Raw genomic sequence first — 20,857 nt, 5'->3', positions numbered from 1 at the left:
TAACAACAGCTATTCCAATTATATATTTTCTTTAGGACCAATTTAAAGTATAACTGGTTTGCCTACCAGATTAATTCCAAAAATGCTTACCTGATTAATGATAGCTGAGAACTACTTGAAGAGCTATGGGGGAGGGTTTATACAGCAGCCAGCCATTCATTCTTCTCGGTAAGTGACTGCCAAGCAGACTGTCACGAGCACCGTAGCACATGGTAAGGCTCCCACTCCTGCACTTTCCCTGGGGGACGTGCAACTTGCTACCTGCAGTGCAAAGAATCACCAACAGGGAGGTTAGTTCTCACTCATGCCCAGCGGTCAGAGTCCTTCAAGACAGTTGAAAATGTTTTACAGAAGCTAACTCGTCCCCTCCTGAGAGCACTGCCCACCGTGGTTGCTCTTTTAACAAACACCGATTTTCTCTGTGCTTTGCTAAATAAGGATCATTACCATCCAATGCTGGGAACTAGGTCGTGATTAAATTCCAGTTAAATGACTAGTTTCAAAACCAATGCTTCTACTTTGTAATTGGTAACTTAAAAAAAAGTGAATAATTTTCCAGTCAGTGCAGCGCATCTCCATAGAATTTTTCCATAATAAGCCAAGCCCAAGATAGATACGTACTTGTATCTATAAACAAATCGGCGCTCCATGCTGACCCCCCCCCCAACCTTCCCCGAATGTGAGCTCCAGCCAGCAAGGACTTGCTCCCCATGGATCTCCCTTCGATCTCCTGAGCTGCCCGGCACGGAGAGGCAGTGTGTGTGGTTTGTCTCCCAAGCCCTGTCCCATCTCATTCACTGCAAAGTTCTGCAATGACATGTTCAGGTTGCAGCTTTTACAGGTTTGTCCTGTTTCATTCGAATCCTGTCACTTGAGATACAATCTTCATTCAACTCGCCAGCTTCAGCAGAAAATAAATGGAATTGGAATGCCACTCCACCCTACAAGCGGTAGATCCTACCCTTGGAGTTTGCGTGTGAACACAAAGCTGGTACAACTGAAACATAAAATTTGAAGTTATAACTCCTACAGCCTTTGATGTGTGATTGTGATTTCACCTTTCTCCAGACATCGCTTTTTCAACACTTCTACTTTAAGGATCAAGGTCCAAGTCACCTTCAAAGTTACTCACCGAGGTGAAGAATTAGTGCTATCGGGCTAAGAAACAAATGTGATAGCATACTACTAACATGCAAAAAGTCTTTTTGGCTCTGATTATTTAATTTTAAAAGTTTGCTGTAGCACGGATTCATATTTGAAGATTTTGCCAACTTCCTTAACTAAACCACGTGTTAAGTCAAAGGGTCTGGGAAATTCCGTTCCACTTTTCTAACGTTTATATTTTCTGGCCCGTTTCTACTTATGTCCCTGAAATTATGTAGTGATGAACCTTGTTTCCCCTGCAGATACAGCTTCCGCCCTGGTGAGCCCTAGAGCTTTACTCGATAGTGCATCCTGCGCAAATACTCTTAGAGCTGTGCGCCCTGACTCCTCACACACGCACACAAAATACAACGCTTTTCACTTTGTTTTTTAAAAAATTGATTCAACCTACCTGTTTCCAAGCTCATTACTGGTTGTTCTTCAGTCAGTTTTATTTGGTTCTACTTTCTGAAAACGGATTGCTTGATTTTGCTCCTGTAAAAACTGCTCTTTCACCCTGTTTAAACATTTCCTAACATAAATTATAAAGCAAGCATACCTTATTTGTGGAAGCTAACCAGCAACTCAGTCTTTGCAGTAGCAAACTAAACAAAGCTTTACTTACGTGCTAGTGAGAAATTAACACGATCTTCACAGTAAACTAAGGAATTATCACATTCAAAACTCAATTATAGGGCTTCCCTGGTGGCACAGTGGTTAAGAACCTGCCTGCCAATGCAGGGGACACGGGTTCGAGCCCTGGTCCGGGAAGATGCCACACGCCGTGGAGTAACTAAGCCCGTGCACCACAACTACTGAGCCTGAGCTCTAGAGCCCCCGAGCCGTAACTACTGAGCCCATGTGCCACAACTACTGAAGCCCGCGCACCGAGAGCCCGTGCTCTGCAACGAGAGAAGCCACCGCCATGAGAAGCCTGCGCACCGCAACGAAGAGTAGCCCCCGCTCACCACAACTAGAGAGCCCACGCGCAGCAACAAAGACCCAATGCAACCAAAAATAAATAATAAATTCATTAACTTTAAAAAAACTCAATTATAGATTTCTGTATCCTCCTCCTACGGTTGGTTGGGATAATGCACTAATGAGAAACAGCCTGAAAGTTTCTGATAGTTATTTTAAGGCTAATCATGAGACCATTAGTCTGACTTCTGGGCTACATAGAAAGAAATTTAGTCCTTCAATACTATTAAATACAAAAGGAGCACAACTACATACTTACACAAGTAGAGTTGAGTTTTGCTAAAATAATGTTTTCACAGATTTTAAAAAACAAAATGTGCTTCATAGAAGGCTTAATTTACATGACAGTAAAAGTCACCTTTACAGAAGACAGGATATAATAACAAAGGACTCCTACTGAAGGCTCTTGAGACAACATGTTCTTATCTACCAAACCATAGAACGGGAGTGGAGCTTTCATTTTAAAGGTAAGAAATTGAGCCTTACAGTGGTAAAGTGACTTGCCCAAGGGCTTAGCTCCAGAATAAACAAAGCACTCCTGACTCAGCTAACAGGAGAGAGAGCTCTTCCACCTGCTGTCCCCATTCCAGAAACGGGCTACAGTATCTTATCGGTAATCAGTTTCCCATAACAGTTCTCCCTTTACAGAAAGTTCTTATGCAGAACTGTATTTTGTCCTACAATACAAATGGATTTCCTTTTCTTTTCAAATCTTTCATAAGAGGATCTACAATTTAGAAAGTCCTGAATATGATTACTTTGTCAAGACTGAAAACTTTGTGGCAAAGATAAGAAGCTCCTAAAATCTCTATCTTTTACAACTACAAATCTCATATAAATATCTCTTATTTAATTGCATTTTTCAAAAGGAAAATCTGTTCTCTCAGTCACCGTGGCTTTCTCCACGTTGAAAGATTCCATACAGACGGGCATCCTATCCTACCTACCACCGAAGTCGGTGTTGATTAGCCAACTCTGCTCTCTTCGTTACAGTGATCATGTGTTAACAATCAACTAGAATGCTGGAAAACCCCCGTAAAGATTTCGATTTTACAGAAAGTACCCAAAATTCCACCAGTTTTGCATCACAAAGCAGTGGTTAAAGTAAAGTTTTGAGTAAAATGCCATGCATGTGGTTTTTGTGGGTGGTTGCAGCTCAGAACGACTCTTAGGACTTGTCAGTTATCTACAGGGGAGAGCTAGGATGGCAATTATAAACGAAGACCACTCTGATCATGGCAACAAACAACTCTCCATCCCTGGTATTGTATGCCACCTTTGGCAACTCTTAACAACCTAAAGGCTGATGCAGAAGCGTAACTAGCCTTCGAGTCTGGACTCCAAAACCTACCAAGTTGAAGAAAAGAAAAGGACCACTGGCAGGTTTTTACATTTGGTCAAGTCTGACAACGCTCGTGGACAACTCTCCGGCTGCTGGTGATTTAAACTCATTTGGTAAAACAAATCTCTAGCTCACTGGGGTACTACATTAAAAAAAAAAAAATTAATGCAAAGAGAAACTTAAAATACTTTAAGGTCATGACAAACCAGTGTGAAAGAGAATCCTAACACCCAGAAGTGAAACTGCATCATTCACGCAGTCTGGAAAGAAAAAAGAAAGCTAAAAACCACTATAGATTAAGAATGCCGAGTTTGAGAAAACCCCTAAGGTGAATTCTGAACAACAACAACAAAAAAAAGAATCCCACAACAGAAGAAGCGCATACTGTATGCAAGAGCCACTAATGGAAAGAGTCTGCCAGCATTTCTGTCAGGACCTCACGAAAGACGGCTGGTCCCATGTCAATGAAACTTTAGGCAATCCAGGAATTTAACCTGTCCACTCCAGAACTTCATTCAGCTAATGATTTCATCTTTTTTCCCACATACTTGTCACCTATAACATCTCATGAAGTCTTGTCAGAAGCTTTCTGTAAATGCTCTGTAGAAGAAAAACAATTAAGATGCGATATGACACTGGGACAAGGAAGCAGAACCACACAAGGCTCGGCTGCTGAGTGTTCGTTTACTTCAGGGCCCCCGTGGCAGCATGGTGGGAGGGAAAGAACTGGACCTTGAGGCTGGTAAGAGTCTTCATGCCAGCTCTACCACTTCAACGCTATGATTTTAAGCAAGTTCTTTAATCACTGTAATGTTCACACACATACACACACACCCTGCCCATTCCCCCAACCACCATCTAAAGACTGGAGACGCTACTACTTCTTTGGGCAGCAATAAGCTTTAAAAAAGACAATATATGTCAAGTGTCGCGTATATACCCGACACGTGTCATTTCCCATTCCTCTGCAACATCATCATTTCCTTGTGCTCAGGCCGATCCACGATGTCAGCTAAATACTGCACGACCAAAGCTACTTCTCTTCCTACCAGATGGGCCTGAAGTTATTACAGTGGGATCCTAAACCCCCAAGTCTTAACATGACATGTTTGGGACATATTGAGTCATTTTTAAAAACTATATCTTTAACATCCAAATTGTTTTTACTATCCATTTGAACTGAATTCATAAAGAAAGAAAACTATTATAGAGCTCATAACTTCCGGATAATTATCCTCATATCTGTGATCAGAGTTGAATTTACGTCTGACTTCCTTTTTACAAAATCTTCATGGGAAGACACTTTATCTTAGGGGTGATGATGTATTTCCTTGGTTTATGAAGTGCTTTTACCTACATTCTCATTTAGGTAGAAGTCTCCCAACACTGTTAAGTAGGTATTATCCCTGACACGTAAAGGGTCCTAAATTGTACCATCTTTAACATTCAAATGCAAATTTTAGATCGTTATCTCACATAACTGTACCAAGCCCAGGACTTTCCTTAAGAATTTCAAGGATCCTAAGGTGAGTGCTTACAACTTCCTAATAATTCCTTGTCACTTTCTCATCCTAAATCCTGACTGCAACCTAATTCTCATCATCTCCCCTCTCTCTATTCCCCTCCACCCTAGTGTAGACACAGCCATCCCTACTCTGTCTCCAAAACACATTAACACCTGGGTGTTGTGAACAGCAGACCTTTAGTAGAGGAAGATTTTAACAAATAAATAAATAACAAGTAAACAGTAAGAAACTATTTAAAACTGAGAATCAGACATTGAAGCTCTCTGCCCCCTTCCTTTTCTGCCAGTGGAGTAGCCATTTGTATCCTTACCTCGAGCCTAATTCTAGGACCCACTTTCTCTCACCACCCCTGCCCAAACAAAAGCAAAATAAAAACAAACAAAAAAATTTCCCTCCAGCTTCAAGTAAAAGCTAAAAATTCTTGTTTATTATACAGAACAATTTAAGCCCCCTGGTCCCAACCCCTCCCTCTAGATTAGCCCTTTACCTTGACAGAACGAAAAAAGACTATAATTCATCTGTCTTCAGCTTTCAACTCAAAGAGCAACCAGCTTTTAAAACACCTTTATTTTTTCCCCTTCCTGATAACTCCCTAACTTAGAGAAGAAGAAATCAATTTAGAAAGGTGAAGTGATTTGGCCAAACGAGAACATCAGACCTGGGATTCAAAGGCAGATCATCTGATGATATACACTCACCCTTCGGTATCCATGGGGACCCCCGTGGATAGCAAAATCCGCGGGTGCTCATGTCCTTTACTTAAGGAGTACAATCGGCCGTCCATTTACTCGGGTTCCATAGCCACAGGATCCACATCCAAAGATTGGAGGGCTGACTGTATCATATACCTTCCTCTCTAGGCCAACACTTCACTATGCCGGGTGCAATCCTGCCGAAAAGGTGCTGGGGCCTCCACCTGTCCACCTGTTTGGGGAAGACCTGTAAATACCAGGTAAGAGTTCTAAGAGATGCAAAGTAAGAGTTCTTATGGGTAAGGGCTGTAACTAGCTCTTTTCATTCAGTACCTAGTACAATTCCTGCCAGTAAAGAGGCTCAAGACACTTGAGGGGGAAAAAAGATTGTGAACCTTCACATAATCTGCTTGAGGGTTTTGGAGCCAAGGCCAATAAGGAGTCTTTCACTAAGGAAGGACTATTTAGCAGTGGCCCAAAAGGAGTTGCACAGACAACAAAAGATCAGGCAGTCACTACCCTTTTTGCTGCGGACCATTTAATCTTATAAGTATCCGATAATCATAATGCCTCTGGCCCCAGGAGTCCTGCTTCACAACCCCAAACCATCCCTCACTGCCCCCTCCCTCTCACTAGGCAACCCCAATCTCTCTTCCTTCTTTCAATTCTTATAACAGATAAACCTGTGCTGGCTTGTCTATCAAAGTCTAAAATGGGTTGGCAGGGGACTTCCCTAGTGGTCCAGTGGTTAACACTTTGTCTTCCATACAGGGCGTGCAGGTTCGATCCCTAGCCAGGGAGCTAAGATCCCACGTGCCTCACTGCCAAAAAAACAAAACATAAAAAAAAAAAAAACACAAGGCTTTCCTGGTGGCACAGTGGTTGAGAGTCCACCTGCCGATGCAGGGGATGCAGGTTCATGCCCCGGTCCAGGAGGATCCCACATGCCATGGAGAGGCTGGGCCCGTGAGCCACGGCCAATGAGCCTGCGTGTCCGGAGCCTATGCTCTGCAACGGGAGAGGCCACAGCAGTGAGAGGCCTGCATACTGCAAAACAAAAAACAAAAAAACAAAAAACATACTGTAACAAATTCAATAAAGACTTTAGAAATGGTCTTCATCAAAAAATTAAAAAAAACTTAAAAAAAAAAAAAAAGGTTGGCAGGGTTGAATTCCTTCTGGAGGCCCTAGCAGAGAATTTACTTCCTTGCCTTTTTCAGCTTCTAGAGGCTGCCTGCGTTCCTTGGCTCGTTGCCTACTCCCATCTGTAAAGCTAGAAATGGCCAGTCGAGTCCCTTCACACCCTTTATCACACTGACTATGATGCTATGCCTCCCTCCTTTACTTATGAGGAGACTTGTGATTACATTGGTCCCACTTGAATAAACCAGGAAATCTCCCCATTTCAAAATCCTTAACATAATCACAACCGCAAAATCCCTTTTGCCGTGTAAGGTAATATATTCACAGGGTCTGGGCATTAGGACTTGGACATCTTTAAGGGGCCCATTATTCTGCCTACCACATTTGCCTAAGCAGAAACCAGGCAGTTGTTTAGGTTTAAGACAAGAAAAACAAATCGCCTGTTTTCACGCTTGACAGATTTGAATACAGTTGGGAAGGTCACATTTTCTTATGGTCCAAACAGGCTGAACAAGTCAGTTAATTAACATGACCATAGAGAATGATGAAGCTACATATGATTACCCAAGACCGTCTGTGGCTTCCTTTTACTTTCACTATTGGTACTCTTGGAGAACCAGAAACAGCTATTAAAAATGTGTTTACTTTTATACACACACACACCGCTTATTAGAGTTTTTATCACCTCAGGTTTTACTTGTAATGATTAGCATTTCACAAATAAGTTAAGAGGGGGCACAGTCAAGACGGCAGCAGGGGAGGACGCAGAGTTTGCGTCTCCCCACAACTAGGGTGCCTGCCGGACACTGGTGCGGGACATCGATGCCCAAGGAGAGGGGAGGAACCCCCGAGCCACTGGGTAGGACCTGGGGGCACTGAGGTGGGAGGAGAAATGGAGGCTGGACAGGACCAGCACCCCTGAGGGGTGGCTCGAGGCAGGAGGGGTTCCCATGCCTGGAGAGACCCTGGGGGGCTCGGAGGATCAGGCGTTTCCCCTGCCCTATCAGGCCCAGGAAGCCTGTGGGGCTCCCGGGCTGGGCCCTCTGAGGCCCCCTGTGGGCTGTGTTGGTCCTAGGGGCAGAGGAGGGAGGCGGGCGGGAGGGGGCCTCCAGGACAGGAGGATTGGGGAGGTGTGGCGGGCGTATCCCAGGCCCACTCAGCCCCGGGAAGCCTGGACTCCCAGGCTGGGTCCCTGCCCTTCAAGGCCCCGTCCAGACCACATTGGTCCTAGGGGTGGAGGAGGGAGAGAGGAGGGGGGAAGAGGAGGAGAGGCAAATGGGGGGCACCCTCCTGGGCCGGAGGATAAGGGGAAGCACCGCAGGTGTTTCCCCCACCCACTTGGCTCTGGGAAGCCTGCTGGGCTTCCAGGTCTGGTCCCCTGATTTCCGGGGCTCCCTCCAGCCACGCAGGTGTTAGGGGCACAGGAGGGAGGAGGGGGGAAGAAGAGAGGTCAACGGGGAGGGGCCCTCCAGATCGGAGGATGTGGGCAACAGGCCTAGCACTTCTCCCGCCCACTCGGGCCCAGTGAGCCTGCTGGGGTCCTGGACCTGCTCCCCTGCCCTCCAAGGCCAGGGGCACTCCTGGGCCCCTCCTGCTGCATGAAGGCTAAACCCCCCCAACACCCCCCACCCCACCCTGCCTTTTCCAGCCCTGTGGGTCCTAAGCATAAGCCCTGCCCACTGCCTAAACCCCACCCCTGCCTAAGCCCCACCCAGCAAAGCCAAGGCCTTTTCCAGCTTTTTTTCCCCCCCTCCTCAATTTAACTATTGTGGTTCTGTTTTACCTTCTGGTTGTTGTTTTATCTAAATTTTTATTTTTCTATTCTTTCTAACGTATCTGTTAGTTTTCTAATCTTATTTTATATTTTCCTCTTTGTTATCGTTCTGTGACTTTTTTCTTTTTTTTTTTGCCACACTTTGCAGCTCGCAGGATTTTGGTTTCCGTGCCTGAGGGGTTGGGCCAGAGCTCCTGTGGTAGAAAGTCCAAGTCCAAACCACTGGACTAACAGAGAACCTCAGACTCCAGGGAATATTCATCAGAGTGAGGTCTCCCACAGGTGCTCATCTCATCAACAAGACCCAGCTCTACCCAACAGCCTAAAAACTCCAGGGTTGGAAGCCTCAGGCCAAACAACCAGTAAGACAGGAACACAATCCCACCCATCAAAAAAAAAAGGGATGACAAAAAAATATGTCACAGATGAAAGAGCAAGGTTAAAACCTACAAGACCAAATAAATGAAGAGGAAATATCCAATCTGCCTGAAAAACAATTCAGAGTAATGATAGTAAGGATGATCCAAAATCATGGAAACAGAATGGAGGCATGGATTGAGAAAATAAAAGAAATGTTTAACAAAAATCTAAAAGAACTAAAGAACAAACAAATACAGATAAACAACACAGTAACTGAAATGAAAAATACACTAGAAGGAATCAATAACAGAATAACTGAGGCAGAAGAATGAATAAGTGAGCTGGAAGACAGAACGGTGGAAATAACTGCCGAGGAGCAGAATAAAGAAAAAAGAATGAAAAGAATTGAGGACAGTCTCAGAGACCTCTGGGACAACACTAAATGCACCAACATTTGAATTATAGGGGTCACAAAAGAAGAAGAGAAATAGAAAGGGACTGAGAAAATATTTGAAGAGATTATAGTCGAAAACTTCCCTAACATGGGAAAGGAAATAGTCACACAAGTCAAGGAAGCACAGAGAGTCCCATACAGGATAAACCCTAGGAGAAACACACCAAAACACATATTAATCAAACTAACAAAAATTAAAAACAAAGAAAAAATATTAAAAGCAGCAAAGGAAAAGCACAAAATAACATACAAAGGAATCCCCATAAGGTTATCAGCTGATTTTTCAGCAGAAACTCTGCAGGTCAGAAGGGAGTGGCAGGATATACTTCCAGTGATGAGAGAGAAAAACCTACAACAAAGATTACTCTACCCAGCACTGATCTCATTCAGATTCCACAGAGGAACCAAAAGCTTCACAGACAAGCAAAAGCTATGAGAATTCAGCCCCACCAAACCAGCTTTACAACAAATGCTAAAGAAACTTCTCTAGGCAGGAAACACAAGAGAAGAAAAGGACCCACAGAGACAAACCCAAAACAATTCAGAAAATTGTAATAGGAACATACATATAGATAATAACCTTGAATGTAAATGGATTAAATGCTCCAACCAAAAGACAAAGACTGGCTGAATGGATACAAAAACAAGACACATATATATGCTGTCTACAAGAGACCCACTTCAGACCTAGGGATACATACAGACTGAAAGTGAAGGCATGGAAAAAGATATGCCATGCAAATGGAAATCAAAAGAAAGCTGGAGTAGCAATAATTGTATCAGATGAAACAGACTTTGAAATAAAGACTGTTACAAGAGATAAGGAAGGACACTACGTAATGATCAAGGGATCAATCCAAGAAGAAGATATAACAATTATAAATATTTATGCACCCAACATAGGAGCACCTCAGTATATAAGGTAAATGCTAACAACCATAAAAGGGGAAATGGACAGTAACACAATAATAGTAGGGGACTTTAACACCCCACTTACACCAGTGGACAGATCATCCAAACAGAAAGTAAATAAGGAAACATGAGCTTTAAATGACACAATAGACCAGATAGGTTTAATTGATATCTATAGGACATTCCACCTGAAAGTGGCAGAATACGCTTTCTTCTCAAGTGCACATTCTCCATGATAGATCACACCTTGGGTCACAAATCAACCCTCAGTAAATTTAAGAAAATTGAAATCACATCAAGCATCTTTTCAGACCACAACGCTATGAGACTGGAAATCAGTTACAGGAAAAAATTTGTGAAAAACACAAATACATGAAGGATAAACAGTGTGCTAATAAATAACCAAGAGAGCACTGAAGAAATCAACGAAGAAGTTTTAAAAATACATAGAAACAAATGACACCAAAACACGACAACCCAAAACCTATGGGATGCAGCAAAAGCAGTTCTAAGGGGGAAGTTTACAGCAATTCAATCTCATCTCAAGAAACAAGAAAAATCTCAAATAAACAATCTAACCTTACACCTAAAGCAATTAGAGGAAGAAGAACAAACAAAACCCAAAGTCAGTAGAAGGAAAGAAATCATAAAGATCAGAGCAGAAATAAATGAAAGAGAAACGAAGAAAACAGCAAAGATCAATAAAACTAACAGCTGGTTCTTTGAGGAGATAAACAAAATTGATAAACCTTTAGCCAGACTCATCAAGAAAAAAAGGGAGAGGACGCAAATCAGTCAAATGAGAAACAAAAAAGGAGAAATCACAACTTACACCACAGAAATACAAAGGATTATAAGAGACTACTACAAACTACTATATGACAATAAAATGGACAACCACGAAGATATGGACAAACTCATGGAAAGGTGCAATTTTCCAAGACTGAACCAGGAAGAATTAGAAAATATAAACAGACCTATCACAAGTAATGAAATTGAAACTGTAATTAAAACTCTTCCAACAAACTAAAGTCCAGGACCAGATGGCTTCACAGGCGAATTCTATCAAACATTTAGAGAAGAGCTAACCCCTATCCTTCTCAAACTCTTCCAAAATATTGCAGAGGGAGGAACACTCCCAAATTTGTTCTACGAAGACACCATCACCCTGATGCCAAAATCAGACAAAGATATCACAAAAAAAGAAAATTACATACCAATATCACTGATGAACACAGATGCATATCCTGAACAAAATACTAGCAAACAGAATCCAACAACACATTAAAAGGATCATACACCATGATCAAGTGGGATTTATCCCAAGAAGGCAAGGATTCTTCAATATATGCAAATCAATCAATGTGATACATGATATTAACAAGTTAAGGAATAAAAACCATATGATCATCTCAACAGATGCAGAAAAAGCTTTTAACAAAATTCAACATTCTTTTGTGATAAGAACTCTCCAGAAAATGGACATAGAGGGAACCTACCTCAACATACTAAAGGCCACATATGACAAACCCACAGCCAACATCATACTCAATGGTGAAAAACTGAAAGCATTTCCACTAAGATCAGGAACAAGACAAGGATGTCCACTCTCACCAGTCTTATTCAACACACATGGAATTCCTAGCCATGGCAATCAGAGAAGAAAAAGAAATAAAAGGAATCCGAATTGGAAAAGAAAAAAAAAAAGTCACTGTTTGCAAATGACATGATACTATACATAGAGAATCCTAAAGATGCCAGCAGAAAACTACTAAAACTAAAATGAATTTGGTAAGGTTGCAGGATACAAAATTAACACACAGAAGTCTCTGATATTCCTATACACTAATGATGAAAAATCAGAAAAAGAAATTAAGGAGACACTCCCATTTACCACTGCAACAAAAAGAATAAAATACCTAGGAATAAACCTACCTAAGGAGAAAAAAGACGTGTACTCAGAAAACTATAAAACTCTGATGAAAGAAATCAAAGATGACATAAACAGATGAAGAAATATACCATGTTCTTGGATTTGAAGAATCAATATTGTAAAAATGACTATACTATCCAAAGCAATCTACAGATTCAACGCAATCCCTATCAAACTACCAATGGCATTCTTCACAGAATTAGAACAAATAATTTTACAATTTATATGGAAACACAAAAGACCCTGAATAGCCAAAGCAATCTTCAGAAAGAAAAACGGAGCTGGAGGAATCAGGCTCCCAGACTTCAGACTATACTACAAAGCTACAGTAATCAACACAGTATGGTGCCAGCACAAAAACAGAAACATAGATCAATGGTACAGGATGGAAAGCCCAGAAATACGCCCATGCACACATGGTCACCTAAGTTACGACAAAGGAGGCAAGAATATACGATGGAGAAAAGACAGCCTCGTCAATAAGTGGTGCTGGGAAAACAGGACAGCTACATTTAAAATAATGAAATTAGAACACTCCCTAACACCATACACAAAAATAAACTCAACATGGATTAAAGACCTAAATGTTAACACTGGACACTATAAAACTCTTAGACGAAAACGTAGGAAAAACGCTATTCGATATAAACCACAGCAAGATACTTTTTGACCCACCTCCTAGCGTAATGAAAATAAAAACAAAAATAAACAAATGAGCCCTAATGGAACTTAAAAGCTTTTGCACAGCAAAGGAAACCATAAACAAGATGAAAAGACAACCCACAGAATGGGAGAATATATTTGAAAATGAAGCGACGGACAAAGGAATAATCTCCAAAATACACAAGCAGCTCATGCAGCTCAATATCAAAAAAACAAACAACCCAATTAAAAAATAGGCGAAAGACCTAAACAGACATTTCTCCAAAGAAGACATACAGATGTCCAAGAGGCACATGAAAACATGCTCAACATCACTAATCATTAGAGAAATGCAAATCAAAAACACAGTGAGGTATCACCTCACACAGGTCAGAATGGCCATCATCAAATCTACAAACAATAAATGCTGGACAGGGTGTGGAGAAAAGGGAACCCTCCTGCACTGTTGGTGGGAATGTAAATTGGTACATCTACTATGGAGAAGAGTATGGAGGTTCCTTAAAGAACTAAAAATAGAACTACCATATGACCTAGCAATCCCACTACTGGGCATATACCTGGAGAAAACCATAATTTGAAAAGATTCATGCACCCCAATATTCACTGCAGCATTATTTACAAATAGCCAGGACATGGAAGCAACCTAATGTCCAACAACAGAAGAATGGATAAAGAAGATGTGGTACATATTTACAATGGAATATTATTCAGCCATAAAAAGGAATGAAACTGGGTCATTTGTAGAGATGTGGATGGACCTAGAGTCTGTCATACAGAGTGAAGTAAGCCAGAAAGAGAAAAACAAATATCGTATATTAAGGCATATATGTGGAATCTAGAAAAATGGTACAGATGAACCTATTTCTAGGGCAGGAATAGAGATGCAGACATAGAGAACAGACATGTGGACACAGTGGAGGAAAGAGGGGGTGGGACAAATTAGGAAATTAGGTTTGACATACACTACCATGAGTAAAATAGACAGCTAGTGGGAACCTGCTGTGTAGCACACGGAGCTCAGCCTGGGGCTCTGTGACGACCTAGGTGGGTGGGATGGGGGGGAGTGGCAGGGAGGCCCAAGAGGGAGGGGATGTAGGTATACATATAGCTGACTCACTTCACTGTACAGCAGAAACTAACATAACATTGTAAAGCAATTTAACTCCAATAAAAAATAATTAATTTTTTAAAAAAGTTAAGATCCAGTGAGGTATAAAGAAAACAAAAGTGGACCAAAAACTTCCCAACCAGATAACCACTGTTGATTAAACAAACATACAACAAAACATACCTATATAAGTTTAGAAATTTTAAATAATATGCCATTCATATATCTTCTTTGGTGAAATGTTTTTTTCAAACTTTTTGCTCACTTTTTAATTTCTTTGATATTATTGAATTTTGAAAAAAATTTTAATATTCTGGTTGCCAATTCTTTATCAAATATATGTTTTGAAAATATTTCTTTCCTGGTCTGTGGATTGTCTTTTCATTTTCTTAGCACAGCTTTTCAAAAACCGTAAGTTTTTAATTTTGATGAAACCCAATTTATCCTTTTTTTTTTTTATGGTCACAATTTTTGTGTCCTAAGAAATCTTTGCCTAACTAAGATCCCAAAGATTTTCTCCTATGGTTTCTTCTAGAACAGCAGTGCATAAGACTGTTTTCTGTGATGATAGAAATATGCTCTAATCTAAGCTAGAGTAATCAAGACAGTATGGTACTGGCACAAAAACAGAAATATAGATCAATGGAACAGAATAGAAAGCCCAGAGATAAACCCACACACATATGGTCACCTTATCTTTGACAAAGGAGGCAAGAATATACAATGGAGAAAAGACAGCCTCTTCAGTATGTGGTGCTAGGAAAACAGGACAGCTACATGTAAAAGAACGAAATTAGAACACCTCCTAACACCATACACAAAAATATACTAAAAATGGATTAAAGACCTAAATGTAAAGCCAGACACTATAAAACTCTTAGAGGAAAACACAGGCAGAACACTCTTTGACAACAAGATCCTTTTTGAGCCACCTCCTAGAGTAATGAAAATAAAAACAAAAATAAATAAATGGGATCTAATGAAACTTAAAAGCTTTTGCACAGCAAAGGAAACCATAAGCAAGACGAAAAGACATCCCTCAGAATGGGAGAAAATATTTGCAAATGGAACAACTGACAAAGGATTAATCTCCAAAATATACAAGCAGCTCATGCAGCTCAATAACAAAAAAACAAACAACCCAATCCAAAAATGGGCAGAAGACCTAAATAGACATTTCTCCAAGGAAGATATAGAGATGGCCAACAAACACATGAAAAGATGTTCAACATCACTAATCATTAGAGAAATGCAAATCAAAACTGCAATGAGGTATCACCTCACACCGGTCAGAATGGCCATCATCAAAAAATCTACAAGCGATAAATGCTGGACAAGGTGTGGAGAAAAGGGAACCCTCTTGCACTGCTGGTGGGAATGTGAATTGGTACAGCCACTATGGAGAACAGTATGGAGATTCCTTAAAAAACTAAAAATAGAACTACCATATGACCCAGCAATCCCACTACTGGGCATATACCCTCAGAAAACCATAATTCAAAAAGAATCATGTACCAAAATGTTCATTGCAGCTCTATTTACAATAGACAGGACATGGAATCAACCTAAATGTCCATCGACTGATGAATGGATAAAGAAGATGTGGTACATATATACAGTGGAATATTACTCAGCCATAAAAAGGAAAGAAATTGAGTCATATGTAGTGATGTGGGTGGACTTAGAGTCTGTCATACAGAGTGAAGTCAGAAAGAGAAAAACAAATACCATGTATTAATGCATATATATGGAATGTAGAAAAATGGTACTGATGAACCTAGTGGCAGGACAGGAATAGAGATGCAGACATAGAGAACGGACTTGTGGACACAGGGAGGGAAGGGGAGGGTGGGACGAATTGAGGGACTAGCACTGACAATACATACACTACCATGTGTGAAACAGATAGCTAGTGGGAAGCTGCTGTATAGCACTGGGAGGCCAGCTCAGTGCTCTGTGACAACCTAGATGGGTGGGATGGGGAGGGTGGGAGGGAGATGCAAGAGGGAGGGGATACAGGTATACGTATAGCTGATTCACTTTGTTATACAGCAGAAACTAACACAACATTACAAAGCAACTATAATCCAATAAAGATGTAAAAGAATAATAATGAAATATATTTTAAGAAAAACAGAAAAGCCTTTCCCACCAAGCTCAAAAAAAAAAAAAGAAAAAAGCTGTAATCTGAGCTAATCAGCACACCTCTAGTTAGCCACCCATGGCCACTGAGGACTTGACACGTGGCTAGAACAACTAAGCAGCTGAATTGTCACGCTGTATTTAGTTTTAATTATTTACATTTAAATAGCCACATGAGGGTCACAGATGCAACAGGAAGTTCTAGAAGTGCTGTAGTTTTAAAGTTTACATTTTGATCTATGACACATGTTTAGTTAATTTTTGTATACATACAAGGTTCATTTTTAAAAATATGGATGTCGATTATTCCGGCACCAAGTTTTTGAAAAGACTATCTCTACTACAATGAGTTATCTTGGCATCTTTATCCAAAATCAGACCATGTTTGTGTGGTTGGTCTGTTCCTGTACTCTGTATTCTATTCCATTGGCCTATGTGTCTTTCCACTCACCAATATCTCATTGTCTTCATATATGGTCAACTGCTCTTTGACAAGCCTACCAAGAATACATAATGGGGAAAGGTTAGTCTCTTCAACAAACGATGCTGGGAAAACTGGATATCCACATGCAAAAGGATGAAACTGGACCCCTATTTTACACCATACATACATATCAACTCAAAATGTACTAAAAATTTAAATATAAAACCTGAAACTCTAAAACTCCAAGAAGAAAACATAGGGGAAAATCTTCATGACACTGGTCTTGGCGCTGATTTGAACACCAAAAGGATACACAACAAAAGCAAAAACAGACAAGTGGGGCTACATCAAACTAAAAGCTTCTGCACAGCAAAGTAAAGAATCAAGAGTGGGGCTTCCCTGTTGGCGCAGTGGTTGGGAGCCCGCCTGCCGATGCAGGGGACACGGGTTCGTGCCCCGGTCCAGGAGGATCCCACATGCCGCCGAGCGGCTGGGCCCGTAAGCCATGGCCGCTGAGACTGCGCGTCCGGAGCCTGTGCTCCGCAGCGGGAGAGGCCACAACAGCGAGAGGCCCGCGTACCGCAAAAACAAACAAACAAACAAACAAAGACTCAAGAGTGAAAAGGCAACCTATGGAAAGGGAGAGAGTACTTGCAAACTGATAAGAGATTAATATTCAAAATATATAAGGAACTACTACTACCCAACAGCAAAAAAACAAATAAGCTGGTTAAAAATGGGCAAAAGACTTGGGGAGACATTTCTCCAAAGAAGATCTACAAATAGCCAACAGTTATATGAAAAGATGCTCATCGTCAGGGAAATGCAAATCAAAAAACCACAATGAGATATCACCCCACACCTCTCAGGATGGCATTAACAAGAAAACAAAATAACAAGTGTTGGTGTGGCTGTAGAGAAACTGTAAGCCTGGTACACTGACGGTGTGAATGTCAGATGGTGCAGCCACTATGGAGAACAGTATGGAGGTTTCTCAAAAATTAAAAACAGAACTACCATATGATCCAGCAGTCCAATTACTGGGTATTTATCCAAGAGAACTGAACTCAAGATATCAAAGAGATATCTACACTCCCATGTTCACTGAAGCACTGTTCACAAGAGCTAAGAGGTGGAAACAATCTAAATATTAGTCAACAGATGAATGAAGAAAATGTGGCATAGACATACAGTGAAATATTATTCAGCCATAAAAAGAAGGGTATTGTTTTGTATGCTACAGCATGGATGAAATTTGAGGACCTTATACAAAGTGAAATAAGCCAGCCAGGACAACTACTGCATTATTCCACTTGTATGAGTTATCTAAAGTAGTCAGTCATCAAAGTACAAGAAGAATGGTGGTAGCCAGGGTCTGAGGAAAAGGGGCAATGGGGAGTTGCCATTCAATGGGTATAAACTTCCAGTAGTAAAAGATGAAACATTCTACGGATCTGCTACATGACACTGTGCTTGTAGTTAACAATACTGTATACTAATTTATTAAGAGAGTCGATCTCATCTTCTGTATTTGATGCTCTTACCATACTTTAAAGAAACAAACAGACACCCCAGCAGCCCAGAAGCTCTGATTTTGCCAGTGGCGAATCTTACCTCAGCCTTCCGAGGAGTAGAGAAACTGTACTGTTCTGCACTGCTTGTGCAGTGGACTCAGGGAAGCTTCTCCTGGGTCAGGGTGGTGGGTACAGAAGCCAAACCATGGAGCCCACAAAAATAATGAGAAATCCAGAGGAGCCTACTGGAATCTTCACTTTGGGCCATTCCTGATGCTCAGCACCATCCCAGATCTCCAGCTTCCCAGTACATAAGAACCTCAAAGTTGGGACTTCCCTGGTGGCACAGTGGTTAAGACTCCATGCCCCCAAGGTAGGGGGCCCGGGTTCGATCGCTGGTCTGGGAACTAGATCCCACATGCATGCCTCAACTAAGAGTTCACATGCCACAACTAAGGAGACCGCCTGCTGCAACTAAGGAGCCTGACAACCATAACTAAGGAGCCAGCAAGCCACAAGTAAGGAGCCCGCTTGCCACAACTAAGGCCTGACACAAATAAATAAATGAATGAACGAATGAATGAAACTCAAGGTAGCTCTGATTGACCACAGTGGACACCCGTCTTTAAAGAGGACAAAAAAAGCTTCATCATGAACCAGCAGGGGGGTTGAAAAACACTGGAAAGAGCTTATTTAATAAAAAGCAATTCGAGATTGAGATAACAACATGATTGGAGCCAAGATGGCAGAGTGGAAGGACTTGAGCTCACCTTCTCTCATGAAAACACCAAAATCACAACTAACTGCTGAACAACCCTCAACAAAAGAAGACTAGAACCTACCCAAGAAAGATATTCTACATGCAAAGACAAAGAAGAGGCCACAACGAGAGAGTAGGAGGGGTGCCTTCGCAATACAATCAAATCCCATGCCCCCTGGGTGGGCAACCCAGGAACAGGAAAGTAATTACATTGCTGAGGTTTTCTCACAGGAATGAGAGAAAACAACAGCAAAGATCAATAAAACTAAAAGCTGGTCCTTTCAGAAGATAAGCATAATTGATAAACCTTTAGCCAGCTTCATCATAAAAAGAGGTAGAAGGCTCAAATCCATAAACTCTGAAATGAAGACTCACAGACACAGAAAACAAACTTATGGTTACCAAAGGGGGGATGGAGGGGGAGGAATAAATCAGGAGTTTGGGATTAGCAGATACAAACTACTATATATAAAAGAGATAAACAACAAGGTCCTATTGTATAGCACAGGAAACTATATTCTATATCCTGTAATAAACCATAATGGAAAAGAATATGAAAAATATTATATAATATATATATCACAGATATATATGAACCACTTTGCTGTACACCAGAAACTAACACAACATTGTAAATCAAGTATACTTCAATTAAAAAAATTTTTTTAAACCCCCCTCCCCAAAAATAAAATAAAATAAAATTAGAAATGAAAAAGAAGTTACAACTGACACCACAGAAATACAAAGGATCATAAGAGACTACTATGAGCAACTCTACGCCATAAGAGACTACTATGAGCAACTCTACACCAGTAAAATGGACAAATTCTTAGAAAGGCACAATCTTCCAAGACTGAACCAGGAAGAAATAGAAAATATGAACAGACCCATCACAAGTACTGAAATTGAAACTGTGATTTAAAAACTTCAGACAAACAAAAGTCCATGACTAGATGGCTTCACAAGAGAATTCTATCAAACATTTAGAGAAGAGTTAACACCTATCCTTTTGAACCTATTCCAAAAAACTGCAGAGGAAAGAACATCCACAAACTCATTCTGATACCAAAACTATCACCCTGATACCAAAAACAGACAAAGATACCACACACACACAAAAAATTACAGACCAATAGGAATGATGAACATAGATGCAAAAATCCTCAACAAAATACTAGCAAACGTAATCCAACAATACATTCAAAGGATCAGAAACCATGATCAAGTGGGATTTATACCAGGGATGCAAGAATTTTTCAATATCTGCAAATCAATCAATGTGATACACCACATTAACAAACATAATAAAAACCATATGATCATCTCAATAGATGCAAAAAAAGCTTTTGACAAAATTCAACACCCAATTATGATAAATTCTCCCCAGAGAGTGAGCACAGAGGGAAACTACCTCAACATAATAAAGGCCATATACGACAAACCCACAGCTAACATCACACTCGATGGTGAAAAGCTGAAAACATTTCCTCTAAGATCAGGAACAAAACAAGGATGTCCACTCTTGCCACTTTTACTCAACATAGTTTTACAAGTCCTAGCCACGGCAATCAGAGAAGAAAAATAAATAAAAGAAATCCAAATTGGAAAAGAAGTAAAGCTGTCACTGTTTGCAGATGACATCATACTGTACATAGAGAATCCTAAAGATGCTACCAGAAAACGACTAGAGCTCATCAATAAATTTGGTAAAGCTGCAGGATACAAAACTAATACACAGAAATCTCTTGCATTTCTATACACTAACGACAAAAGATCAGAAAGAGAAATTAAGGAAACAATCCCATATACCATCACATCAAAAAGAATAAAATTCCTTGGAATAAACCTACCTAAGAAGACAAAAGAGCTGTACTCTGAAAACTGTAAGATGCTGATGAAATAAATAGAAGATGACATAAACAGATGGAAAGATATACCATGTCCTTGGATTGGGAGAATCATTACTGTCAGAATGACTCTACTACC

General features: G+C 40.7%; 1 protein-coding gene across 4 annotated transcripts in view; it reads right to left on the bottom strand.

The window, feature by feature from the left end:
* Positions 1-20,857, bottom strand: part of LOC309813445 (uncharacterized protein) — a 172,174-nt gene that overhangs the window by 18,375 nt on the left and 132,942 nt on the right. For 3 of the 4 annotated variants that reach the window (XR_014295498.1, XR_014295499.1, XM_082638308.1), the window contains 2 exons: positions 5,691-5,931; positions 91-261 (listed from right to left, as the gene is read on the bottom strand). Coding sequence is in view for 1 of the 4 variants with exons in the window: in XM_082638308.1 (XP_082494434.1) it covers positions 5,865-5,931 (67 nt within the window). In the remaining 3 variants the exon portion in view is untranslated. The remainder of the gene's footprint in view (positions 1-90; positions 262-5,690; positions 5,932-20,857) is intronic. The other variant, XR_014295500.1, reaches the window with a different exon arrangement.

This window comes from Mesoplodon mirus (assembly GCF_964341445.2).
Source record: "Mesoplodon mirus genome assembly, chromosome: 12".
Lineage (NCBI taxonomy): Eukaryota > Metazoa > Chordata > Mammalia > Artiodactyla > Ziphiidae > Mesoplodon > Mesoplodon mirus.
This window is presented reverse-complemented; position numbering and strand designations above follow the sequence as displayed.